Here is a 13,436-nt window from a genome sequence, read left to right on the forward strand (position 1 = left end):
TCGTGTCCTGTCTGTGCCACAGCAGCCAGGAGTTCACAGGCACCTCCACACCACAGCATGAACATCCTGTTCTCCTGCAGATGTGCAGAGAGAGAAAGGAGAGCAGCCACGGCTCCCAACACCCCTTCAGCAGAGCACAGGTAACCTCAGAGCGGGGCTTGGTACGTGTCCAACAGGGGTCATCGGAAACTGCTGCGAAAGCACAGGGTTGATAATGGTTTATGGTGAAGCAGGGTGAATATCAGAGATTAGGAAGAAATTCTTCCCTGTGAGGGTGTGAGGCACAGTTTGCTCAGAGAAGCTGTGCCTGCTGCATCCCTGGAAGTGTTCCAGACCAGGTTGGATGAGGAGTGGAGCAACCTGGTCTGGTGGGAGGTGTCCCTGCCCATGGCAGGGGCTGGAACTTTGATGAGCTTTAAGGTCCCTTCCAACCCAAACCCTTCTGTGACTTTATGAACTGATAAATCATTAACCAAGTTCTTCGGTAGGTACAAAACACGGGGAAAAGCCATCCTGGCATCAAGCTTTGACCAAAAGCAGATTAAGGGCCCCAGCTGCCCCAAAATTCCGCTCCCGCCTCCTCTTCCGGCCGCCACCACTCCCCTGCAAAGGCAGCACAGTGGACGGTTGCTTTCGCACGACTCCAAAACCACAGCCAACAGCCCCCCACATTGACTTGCCCGGCGTTCGACTGATGGTTTCTTTAGCAAGCTCAGCTGTGAAATGGGGTAGGCAAAAAGCAGAGACACAAGCAGGAAGCTCTCCACCTCTCCTGCTGCACAGCGACTGGGGAGAGGAGGGCAAAAACCTGCCGGGTGCCTTCCTAGATCTGCCCCATACAAACTGCCCTGCTGAAAAAATGCCCCATCACATTTAAGCTCAAAACTCATTCCTACGCTGGATGACTTCATAAATATCAGATTAGCCCAGACAGAAAGGCTCATGTGCCAGTATGAACCTATTTTGTCTACAAGAGGCTGAAAAACACTCTGTGAGGACGTGCAGCATAGCCTGGATTTTTGATGCTTTGTTCCTGATCCTCCAGAATCCAGGAGTCTGCTCTTCACTTCAAGACTGTTACTTCCTAAGGATGTGGATACAGTGAGTCTTGGCGTGCAGAGGCAGCTCCTGAACAGTAAATATGGGGGGGTTCCAGTGTCCTTCAGGTAGAGCTGGAGATCTCAGCCTCAACCTGTGTGAATGCGCCGAAGAAACTTTTATCTATTCCTGTACCATTTTTTTGCCTACATCATACCCTTTTTGTCCCTCAGAGGGAAAGAATACAGCTCCACTGGGCTCCTTAGAACAGCTCTAGACCTTGCTCCTTTCTTGGACATGAGCAAAATGAATTTGAAGGTCTAGGTTTTGATAAACTATTCAGGATGAGGAAAGCAGAACACATTCCCTTCTAGAGTCAAGGAAACAGGGAAAAAAATATCATCTTTTTTGGCAAGACAGGCAAGACTCAAGCTAATTATTTGAAAGCATGGTCAAAATGAGTTACTACCATTAGGTACTAATAGGATTATTGCAACAGGGGCTAATTTTTGAGAGGAAGATGGCTTATCTTTTCCACCCAGTTCTGCTCCACTCTAAGCTGAGAACATCTTAGTTGCTTGTGAAGTAGCTACTAAATGACCACAGTTATGTCCCATTACATAAAAGAAGATTAAATAAACCAGCATTGCTCCTTAGGTGCCACATCAGGGACAAGGGACAGAAACTTCTAAACCAGGAAACTGAGTGCAGGGTCATTTTCAACAATCTCCAGTAAATCACCCTCCCTCACAAGCCAGTCTTGTGAGCAGTTCTTGGCAAGAAACCAAAGCTAGACTTTTCACTGCTACTGAGTAAAGAGATAATGAAGTGATAAGCACGGGGCTCCATGTAGAAAACTGATTATCAGCAGCAATACTCCCACCAAGCCCTATTAGGAGATGGAGGCTCACCCTACACGTTCAACACCACTGTAGCTTTTGTGTTAACAGTGTGTTCCAAGGAGCGGCTTTGACAAGAAATCCCACCATGGATTTGGACCACAAGGGAACACCTTCCTCACACAGTTATATTTTCCTCCAGGCTCAGGAGCAAACTGCCTTAGAGAATAAATTTTCATTGAATATATTAATGTGAGATGCCTCAGCCTGTGAATGACCTAGATAACAAATTCATTGACGGAAGCCAATTCCTGTTCCCCTTTCTCAGAGCACCATGGGCACTCGCTGTGCCCAATAAATAATGCACAACCCAGCCATCATTATCAACTCCTGTTGCATGCAAGAAGGGGGAAGGAAACATGTCCAGTTCTTATCCCAATTAGCCAGTGCAAAGCTGGCAGAGTAATTCCATCGAAGCCATGGGGAATCCACTGACGTAAACCTCACAAGCAACAGCAGAAGCAAACACCAGGCTCCTGTTCTACTGCTGGAATGTCCACTGAATGCACAGGCAAACTTTTTAAAAAAACAAGTGAGAAAGGAAGAAGGCAACTTTCACATTGGTGCTATTAAAAATTGATGCCAGAAAGAAGTGAGGAATGGAGAGCTTCATGTGTGTGCCAGTTTACATGTGAGGGAAGGACAACGTTTAAAGCATGTAAAATTTAAAAGAATTGAAGGGTATGAGATAGAAGAAAACATGCAGTAAACCAATCCCAAATTTCACTACTTGGAACTCTATTTCTCCTCTGCTCTTCAGTCCTGAGGAAAAGGCCAACAAGTTACATGTCCTTGTTTACCAAGAAAGTAAATGCCGGACAAAGTAGGAATTCAAACAGGATAAGCTAGTCTTTCATTAGTCACTCCTGATTTAGACAACCTTTGTTATTCCGAAGGAGCAAAGCCCAGAACTGAATACATTTAGCACGGGAAGAGCACACTGACCAGTCTAGGTGGAGAGAATCCCTCTAGGAACTAACTCACACATTGACAAGTCAACTCCAATGCTATCAGAGACAGCACTGGTTCACAACGATTTTGCCAGATAAAAGCACTTTGGAGCACAGACACCCCATGCTGACTTTTTACTGTCATAGTTAAACTGTCACCCCATCCTGACTGTGGAGACAGCCAGCTCCAGAGAGCTGCCACAACCCCAAATGATCCCTCTGACAGTGCACTTCTCCCTCTGACTCACACTAACAGCATTCAGCACCACTACAACTGGTCCTGCTTGAACCTACTACAGCATCTATAAATCTGTGAATGATGGCAAACATTTTTCTATCCAAAAATGACAGAAGGATTCCAAAACTAAGATGCCACTGCTATCACAGGAGGTTGAAGACACTAAATTTAGCAAGAGGAGATGTACATGAAGACTTTAATTTACAAAGTATGTCTTGCTTACATGACAGAGTAAAATTAAATGTACTCATGAGAAAAAATGCAAAAGACCGTGCTATAACACAGACTAATGACAAAGGAATTTAAAAAAAAAAAAAACCAAAGAAGCAAGCAAAGGCAAAACAGAAACCACAGAGCACGCCACAGAGAGAGCTAGAAACCAGAGGTACTGTAGAGAGGTGTGAGCTGCTTTTCCACACCAAATGAGACCAGCTGGCAAGTCAAAATCCTGTCTCTGAGAATGGCTGTCATAGAATATATGAGAGAAATGCAGGAAAAACACCACAGTGTCGGATATGGAGGTACCACCTCAAACCTCTCCTCAGCTCCTGGATGCACATCATCAGACGATCTGTCACTGTGATTCTCACTATTAGACGTAAAGTCCTGGGAAAGCAGAGAAACACAGCCTGTTTCTCACATCCTGTCCCTCACTCACCTCATTCTGAGAGATTACAGGGCTCTACTGATCTGTTAAGTGATTTCACACTGCAAATGATTGTACTGATCTTTTTTTAAACACACAGCAGACATGCAACACTCATGCAGCAAATCACACATTTAGAAATGTGTCTAGCAAGGATGCATTTTCCTCCTCCTCCCATTTTGACAGATATATGTTCTGCAATAAAAAGTAAAAAAAAAAAAAAAAAAAAAAAAAAAAAAAAAAAAAAAGGGAGTAATTCCATTAATAAGCCCCAAATAGCATTCTCACGTTGGTTAAAAAAACAGATTATTTATTTTATCTCCCATTTCACAAATTGAAGTCGGCTACCAAAGCTGCCCAACTCGTGTTTCTGCACCAAGACTTCATCTCCTGTTTGTTCCATAGAAAGGAGATACCTCCTGGAAGGAGTCTGGAGAGCTGCCACTGTATCACTGATACAAATACAACCAACTCACGAAACTCAATACTTACGAAACTGGGCAGGTGAGCACCAAGAAAAAGCCCTTGTGTAATGCCATCTAACAGATTCATACCTCCCTCTCTCCTTCTTCCCCTGCCAACATTTTTCTGTACTGGCAAAGCTCCTGGGTAAGCAGAGTCACAGCAGCTGGGTTTCAGTGCAGTGTGAGCTGGGCTGACCCAAAGGGCAGGTCCACACCACACGATGGAGCACAGAAATTCCCATCCAGAGTCACTGGAGGTCCAGCCAGCAAATGAAAATCTTACCCAGACCTGACATCTCAAACACCCCGTGGCTTTGCAGCCCAGGATTGCAATATTCCCCAGGATGGGCTAAATTGCTCTGCAGAGGAGACAGCCTGGGGTGTGACACCCATCTGTCAAACAGGACACAGGCATCCCCTGTCTCTCTGCCTATTTTGAGGGCTGCATCTCTCCATCAGCACAGAGAGCACCGGTGGGCTGGAGAGCACAAGGCTTTCTGGAGGTGCAGTGGGTCTCACAAGGAAGACCAACCAAAAAAAAAAACCCTGGCAGTTACCAGAACAACCCTTCTGCCTGCAACCTGCCCCAGATTGGAGGAGCTCCAGGACAGAGCAGCGCAGGGAGCGGGGCCATCAGCCGGTCAGCCTGCTCTGGCAGCCTGCGGGATAGATCTGGACATCGATCAGATGCCTCTGGTCTAGCACAACAAGGGCACAAAAGGTCTTGCAGGGGCAGTGAAAAAGCAATTTTTTCCATCACCTTGGGCGCAGGGCAGACAGTGAACATCAAGAGCACAGGAGTTGCTGAGGGATGCTTGTTCCCGCACGGCATCGCGCTAACGCGACAAAAGCTGGCTCCCATCTGCTCGTGGTGCTGGCTTCTGAATTAAAGCAGGATGGTTTCCCCTGCAATTGACCTCCCTAAGTGATGAGAACATCTCATGATATCAAAGCATTACAAAAATATCATTGGCATTGCAGAAATACAGTTGTTTATCTGGCTTACCCTAAGTGGCTTAGCAATGTTAATTGGACGCTTCTGGATGCTCTTTGTTTCAGATACACATTTATCTTTGATATCATTATTATAAAGCAGGTCCTTCCCTCACAACCAGCCAGCAAAAGGGCATGGCTTGGGAGAGGAACAGCCACGTGGTGATCTCCACCAGGACATGGCGCCAGGTTAGTTATTCAGGACTCCAGCCTGGGTCCAGCACGGCCCCACAAATAGCACAGGGGTGGAGCAGGCAATCAGAGCTAAGATTGTTCATTGTCTCCAGAAGAAATTAAATTTGCAGCATGGTCTGACATGTCTTAACTGCACGCCTAAATAGGATGAAATCTGGGAGGCAAGAAGGTACGATGGCTGATCCAGAATCCTTATAAAAGCTGCCAGTAACTCATTTCGTGTGGTAACTCTGCTGTTCATCTTTTTCTCCATGGTTACACAAAAGGTCCCCAGTTTCCTGGCTGTATTAGCAAAGCACAATAGCTAAAGCCTAAAACATCAAAGGAGCTTTGATAGTTTGTGAAGAAAGGGTGGGAGTCTTATTCACTTCAGTAAGGGATATGTTTTTCATATTGAATTACCCTGTAAATCAGTAGACTTTCTAATGGCATTTCAATAGCTCAAATGGCCCCCTTGACGATCCATTCTGCAGAGTTTATTGCCTATAAGCTCAAAATGGCCAGAAACCAAATCATTACTCAGAAAATACTCCAAACAGAAAGCCTCTGACAGCCTGGGTGAAATGTGCTTTACTAAAAGACCCGTGGAAAAAGCTAAATATAAACCACTAACAGGCTGAGGCGAGGCCTGCAGGGTGCAGGGCTGGGGACCGAGCTTCCTGGGGTGCTGGGCTTGCTTGTGCTGTGGTCACCCTGCTGCCCCCTCCTCCTCACAGCCTCTCTGCAGAGAGCACTCCCAGGGCTGCGGGTGCAGCTCTGCAAACATCTTCTCATGAGCTTCTAACGTGACCAACACTGCCAAAGGCAACGTGAGCATCAGCCCTTGGCTGCCTCTTCTCCCTCCAACCAGGGCTGGCTCAGCAGCAACACCATCAGCAGGAATGTAAAGGTACTCCCGGCATCAAAGTCAGCCCTCCACTCCAGCCAACCACATCAACAGGGGCTGGGCAGAATCACAGAGTAGTTTGGGTTAGAAGGGACCTTCAGGACCACTTCGTTCCCCACCCTCTGCCATGAACAGGGACACTTTACACCGGACCAGGTTGCTCCAAGCCCAAACCAGCCTGGTCTTGAACACTGCCCAGGATGGGGTATCCACAGCTTCTCTGGGCAACCTGTGCCACCCTCATTGTAAAAAACTTCTTCCTTATATCCAATCTAAATCTCTCCTTATCAGTTTGCCCTTTTGCTGTCTCTCCATGCCTTTGTCAAAAATCCTTCTCCAGCTCTGTTTTAGCCCCTTTAGGCACTGGAAGGTGCTATGAGGGCCTCCCTTTTGCCTTCTCCAAGCTGAAAAACCCCAACTCTCTCAGGCTGTCCTTACAGCAGAGGTGCTCCAGCCCTTTGAGCATCTTCCTGGCCTCCTCCAGACTCCCTCCAAAAAGTCCATGTTCTTCTTTTACTGGGGCCCCCAGGATGGATGCAGAACTCCAGTACATCATTCCAGCCACCCTGAGGTGACTGCCACTGTTCTGGTGGCAAGAGTACCCAAAGGGTGCCCATTACCCATGTGACCATTTCCCTCCAGGTCACTGCAGCACCTGATTGCCTGGACTCTGTCCTGCCCTGCCCTCCCTGAATTCTGCTGTGCCCCAGGCACAGAATTCCCCCCCTCAGCCACAGCCCCAGATGAATGCAGTGACAACATCTTTGAAGGGGAGAGGAACACTGTCAAAAGAGCCAAACCCACACCTTGCTACACTCAGTTCAAAGCCAGGACATGAACTCCAGTTCCACACCCCGCTATTGGCCCCTGTTGCTGGAAACTGGCTCTTCTCATGCTTGGGTCAAATCTTCCCAGCCATACACACCCTCAAGCGAAATGTCCATATTCTCCAAAGACTCTCACAGTTGCCAGCCAGGCCTTCTGTTGGGGAGGAGCAAGAAAGAAGACTCCAAATAGCACCACTTCTGATACTCAAACAGGGCAGTACATGTGCAGCTCTTTGTGACAGTCAGCTGTCTCATCTGCCTTGATCAGAACAACTGCTTTTAGCATCACACCCCCACACACTATTAAACACCTGACAAATAGCAACAATTTTTTCCTTAGTTATTACAGCCTTTGTTTTAGGCTGCAGGGCACTCTCAGGTAACTGCGGTGCATGGGATTTTGCTGGCATTTTGAAGGGTCTGTTCACAGGGCCAAAGGAGAGCTGTATGCTAAAGGAAAGAAAGAAAAGCTGAAATTCCAGTAGCTTTCAAACCCATCTTACCTTCTGCAGTGGGTGATTCCTCTCCACAAGTCCTATTCAACATAATAACTGCATATCAGTAAGAACAATTACAGAAACAAAGCTTCCAAAAAGTTAGGGAAGGAGTTCATTTTACTCAAGGCTAATTAACATGCAGTGTGACCTTCACACAGATCAGAGATCTGCACTGTGTACATCACTGTCATGTGCATGGAAGCAGAAGTCAAAGGGACTTCACCCCAGCCTGCTCCTGCCCTGTGGAAGGAGAAACCATCTATTCCAGCTCTACAAGCTTAATTCATCTCTACAGCTGGGCAGACACAAAATACTGCACCACAAAATCCTCTGTCAAGAGCTATAAAGTATTTTGGCTTCCTGAAGCAACTTTTGCCCACCTGAAGAAGTCTGCAGCCAGGCAGGAGTCAAAAGAAGCAGCAACCATATCATATTTGACCTGCAGCACCCTGCCTCTCTGCCATGGTCATGATGTTCTGGAGGGAAGTTGACTTATCTTTTAATTCTTGAACTTAACGTTCAACAAATACAATTGTATTTGAACATAATGCCTTAAGAAAGAAAAAAAATCATAGGGAAGGATACAGGCAAAAGAGCTGAAGTGAAGGAACGCACAAGAATTGCCTTTATCTCTTCCTGCACACAAGCAAATGGCAACAAACTCATCAGGAAGTTGCGACTGGCTCATTAATCTTACAGCCCATCTGTTAAGTGATTTCCTTCAGTGTACTCTTATGATTTGCTACTTCAAGATCAAGGTTTAAATGTCTGCTCCTTGTTAAAGTCTTAGAAATTATGGCATCTCCACCCAGGGACTAACAATTTTTACAATCATGATTAAATAATTCCCTTGTAACAATGCCATTCAGTATCTGTAAAGAGTGTTTCCCAAGGTTAAAAATTACTTCAGCTACTACATAAAACTCATAGGAATAACCCTAGGTATTGTAAACATCTCCCATTTCAGCTACACTGAATACTCCATTTGTTTCACTGATATATGACAGCTTTCTACACCGCACTCAGAGACAAAGAAGAGATAATACCTTCTAAAGGTGCGTACGTCAAGTAAAAAGACCCTAGCACAGGCTAGTGCAAAATTAAACGCTTTCAAGAGGCAAGTTCCATGCCCGATGTAAACCCCAGCTGTAAACAGCTCCAGAGAGCAGGCAGCTCAGCTCCCTCCTGCCCCGCACCTGGTCATGCACACCTGTGTAAAATGCAACCATTCAGGTTTGCACAACCTCACACCCACACAGGCGAACGCCTGCCAGAGACAGAGCACGGGGAGATGGGGCTCAGCTCTGACTGCACTAAGGCACGCTGAAGGCAGGATGGCATTTCACTGACAACGATAACAAAAACTACTTTGCTGAAACCTGACAAGAAAGGGGAAACAGCGAGGAGGATCTCGAAGTTAATGAGCTCTAGCAAATTTGATCTGGGGAAAAAATCAGTCAAATGTGTGTAACAAGTAACACACGAATTAGAAGATACCCAGACCATGCTGATTGTTTACGAGAAAGACTTTGGAAAATAACCCAAATGGTTAAAAGGAAAAGGGTCAGTTTTGAATTCTCTGAAACATGAATTTTAAAGCAAGCCATGAAGAGAGAACACCGTCCCAGCACCCAGTGGGATGACTCAGGTGCATAAGCATTACTGGTGAGACAGCTCATGTCCATACACTTACTCATCTGCATAAGTGTTCGGGGTCATAATTGCAGTGATGTACCTGCAAGTCATCGGGGAAGCTCTTACACACCAACTGCTCCTCCTTGCCTCTCGCTGAAACTTCCCACAGTTCTCACAAGAGGTGCTGACCAATGTTACGACTAATCACTTCTTTTTGGGGTTTTTTTCAGCAGGAGAAAATCCATGTTTATAAACAGTGCAGCATGAGCCTGACAGCTGACCCCAAGACTGCCACAGGTAACTCCTGACAGCTCCCTCTCAGGAGGAGAGCTCAGGGAGCAGAAGCAGTCAACTTGCCCTGTTTGCCTGTTATTAATCACTTGGATTTTACCAAAATAGTGTTTTTCCTGTCTCAGAAAGGTGAACGTAAAAGTTCTAGTTCAAATCTAAATGAAAAATTGTGCACAGCCAAGTAAGCATAAGCCAGGTTAAACTTGGGAGGATTCACCAGTTTTCCTCTCACTCGATTCACTCCTCAGTTGCCTATCTGGGCTTTTTTTGGTGGGATGGAAAAAGGACAGAAATGAAGGATTTTGAAGATGAGGTGTTTCAAATCATCTACATTTCCTAATGGTGTTTTGCATTGTGCCAGCAGCTCATAGACCTTGGGTTAGTACACACCAGCATTTCCTATCCTTCTGATTACACAAACTCCCGTGACAGCGTTGCTGGATTTATCAAGACATATTAAATTATCAAGGCAAGATGCTGTTCCCTGTCATCATGTGATCCAGGCTGCACGCTATGCGAGACGCTAACAAAGCAAATCAGAAGGGAGGGGAGAGAGAAAGGCAACAGAAGACAAACATTTGCTCATTCCCCACTAAATCCACCCCAGCTGTAAGTTTCAGACATTAATTTAAACGGAGAGCAGCACTTCTTAGCCTCTGTCTACATGCCCAGATATAAAATCGGTTTACATCAGTCTAGTTAATAGAATTCACTCATTTCCCACCCCATTACACCCATCAGCTCACAGGTACAGGAGCTCATAAAACACATGTCTGTCCTGCGAGGATTAAAAACTTTTCCCTCACCAAAGACCAGATGAGCATTTCAGGCCACAGTCTGCATCTGCCCTAAAAATCAGCACTGCAGCATGGACTAAATGAAAGAAACGTATGTGCATCCACACCAGCAGCAGTATTATGACAGGTATTTTAGTAATGTAAATAAAGCCGCCACCTTTGCAGCAAAGCAGTCCTACCCCACCTGTAGCCAGCTCCGGTGTGACCAGGACTCCTGCCTCCCCAGAGGACAGGGCCTCTCTCAACAGCAAACATCCCCAGCAACTCAAAGATCAAGAAAACCTTCAAAACCGCAGCACTCTATTCCAAGCTCACTTCTCTGCCTTGCCCACAGGGGTCTGTTCTGTACTGGAAACTGGTTTAGCACAAATCCCAGGAGCAGATACTTTCCAGGGGCACAGGTTGCCTGGGAAGCTGGGCATGAATCTACCAGGCAAACCCAGTGACCTCAGCTCTGGCTGGGCTGTCAGGAGCAACACCTCAGCTAAGCCACTGGAGACTGGCTGGGACCCTTCTGTCCAAAACAACAATCCCATCAGGGACTGTCTGAGAGAGAACACCTCCAGTGCACGAACGTCAGGCCTATCCATAAGGTACCTAAGTAAAACAGCCCCAATATAAATTTATTAAACATCGCCTGTAATCACCCAAAAGGTGTAGCATCACACCTCAGCCAGAGACACTGGCTGAGAGCAGAAAGTCCCAGCATTCTCCCCAGTGATAGGATCTAGATATCTATCTATCTGTTCTCTACACTGTCAGCTCTCCTTCCTCAACATTTGGTTTTATTGTGGTGGTTATCTGACCGCATATCCTGAACTTCTTGGCCTCGGAAAGTTTATACCCATTACAGCCTTGAACGTTCTCAGCTCTTCTGCACCTTCTCTACTCAGAATAACTAAATACCTTTTTTTTATTAACCTAAGTCTTACCAGCAAACTGTCTGAATCAGTGCAGTCACCTCCTCCCCCTTTACAAGACTGGAAGCAAAGGTACAACTTCAGAGCCTGTACTGTTTCTCTCACCATCGGGACTAACCCATAAATGAGTTTCTCTGGGCTGCCTACAAGTGACATTTACCTGGAAATAACCTGGAAATAGCTCAGAGTGAAACTGCACTGACCCAGAGCAGCGGTGTACGTAACAGACACAAGACTAGTCCTGCCATTCTGCTAAGAAGTCAAAGAAATCCACATGCACACATCAAACTATTGTGCAAGCATGTGTAGAGTTGGGCAGAAATACATCCAACCCAGGTATCCGAGTCTCCAAGTGCGCCTACTGCGTGCCGAGCAAAAGGAGGAAGGAACACCTTTGTGTGAATTCGCTGGTGTAGTCTGCAAGTTACGTATTACAGGTCTTCTCTCCCTTCATTTACAAAGAGGAGGAGAGACTTCACAGCCTTCCACTCCAGCGTCCTCACCCTCAAGCTACGACAGCTGAGGGTCCTTAGGGTCCCTAAGGAAGAGCAGCCCGAGGAAATGCGAAGCGGAGGGGCACAGACAGATGCGTGAAGGAACACACCTGTGTACCTGCAGACACACACCGGGCTGCCTGTCTGCGGCACAGGCATGCGAGGACAAGCCCCGGCTCCGCGAGTGCCCTTCATTCATTCCCGGAGGAGCTCTCCCGGCTTCTCCCCCGGTCGGGTACTCACCCAGCCCTCGAAGGTGTCGCTGGGGGCGGCGGAGCGCAGCAGGTCCTGGAAGTGCAAGGTGCAGTTGGCCACGAAGTCATCGTAGCCGATGGGGGTGTCGTGGAAGACGGAGAGTTCGATCTGATGGCCGTCGGTGACCGTGGCCGAGAACTCCTCGTTGTAGGTCGGTTTGTTGGTCTTCTGCTTGGTGCTGGTCTGCCCCACGCGCACCTGGTCCACGCTGACGGTGACATAGGGATCCAGGAGCTGGTAGCCCTTGCGGAAGAGCGAGTGCCGGAGGGACCAGCGGGTGGGCTGCAGCCCCACCGCCTCCCCGATCCGCACCTTCAGGTACCCGCTGAACTTCATGGCTCCGGACATGGCCGCGCCCCCGGGGCGCCCGGGAGCCGGGAGGAGAGCCAGAGCCCGCTCCCGCCGGGAGAGGCACCCAGCCTCTCCTGCCGGGCCGGCGCAGCCCCGCCGCGCCTCCTCAGGGGGCCGGGCGGCGGCACCGCGCCCGCCCCCGGGTTCTGCCGGGGCTCCGGCACCGCCCCGCCCGGCCCGGGCTGCTCCTGCCGCGGGCAGCGGCGCGATCCGGCTCGGGGACACCTGGGCGGGAGAGGAGGAGCCGCCGAGCGAGGCGGGGATGGGCGGGGAGCGCACGGCTCTGCCCGTCCCGCCGCCGCCCAGGTGCGGCCCCGAGAGAGGACGCAGCTCCGAGACGCCGCCGAGGGGCTCCGACCCCGCCGGGGCTCCCAGCCCGCGTTCAGCACCTCCCGGGAAGGGCCGGGGCTGCGCCCGCCGCTCGGAGCTGCGCGGGGAGAGAGACCCAAAGCAGCGCTGCCTCCTCCGCCCGCACCTCGCCCTTGGCTGCCGGCGCCTCCCCGCATCGCTCCGCCGGGAGAACGTGCGCGGAGAACATAAGGATGTGTTGGCTTTGCCGTATTGGAACAGCTCCGCCGTTTTGGGGGGTTAATTGAGGGCGATTAACGTGCCTGGCGCTCGGCGTGCGGGGTTGGTTTTAGGGTGGATTTCTTCGGGGGTTTGATCGCACTTAATAAAGTCGGAATTTAATTAGTTGTAATTGCTTTGCAGATTTCACAGCGAAGCGGTGCGAGCTGGGTAGGGAACAATGAAATGCTGCCTTCCCCGTGGCACTGTTCAGCCGGCATCATCTGAATTAGGCTGCACTCCCTAAGATGAGGTCCTTTGAGTGACCCCACCACAGCTGGATGGTGCCAAGACTGGCTGACAGCTTATACAGCCTTTTTTTTTTTTTTAATGTGTTTCTTTCATTTTCTTTTCTTTTCCAGACCCCTCCTCTCACCTCAGCGCTGCCATCTTTCACATTCCCTAGCAGACTGTCTCTGTTTTCTCCCATCCCCTTTCCTCCCTTCTCCACGTTGTTTTCTTCTTCTAGAACTCCCAGGTTTCACAGGAGCAC

At 48.5% G+C, this 13,436-nt stretch overlaps 1 protein-coding gene across 1 annotated transcript in view; it reads right to left on the minus strand.

The window, feature by feature from the left end:
- Positions 1-12,505, minus strand: part of PRKCH (protein kinase C eta) — a 114,733-nt gene extending 102,228 nt beyond the window's left edge. The window contains exon 1 of the mRNA XM_066189012.1: positions 12,014-12,505. Within this exon, the coding sequence (XP_066045109.1) occupies positions 12,014-12,373 (360 nt within the window). The 5' untranslated portion in view covers positions 12,374-12,505. The remainder of the gene's footprint in view (positions 1-12,013) is intronic.
- Between the last annotated feature and the right edge of the window lie 931 nt (positions 12,506-13,436).

The sequence above is a fragment of the Chamaea fasciata genome, unplaced genomic scaffold, assembly GCF_029207755.1.
Source record: "Chamaea fasciata isolate MVZ Bird 193981 ecotype frontalis unplaced genomic scaffold, bChaFas1.0.hap1 SCAF_7, whole genome shotgun sequence".
Lineage (NCBI taxonomy): Eukaryota > Metazoa > Chordata > Aves > Passeriformes > Sylviidae > Chamaea > Chamaea fasciata.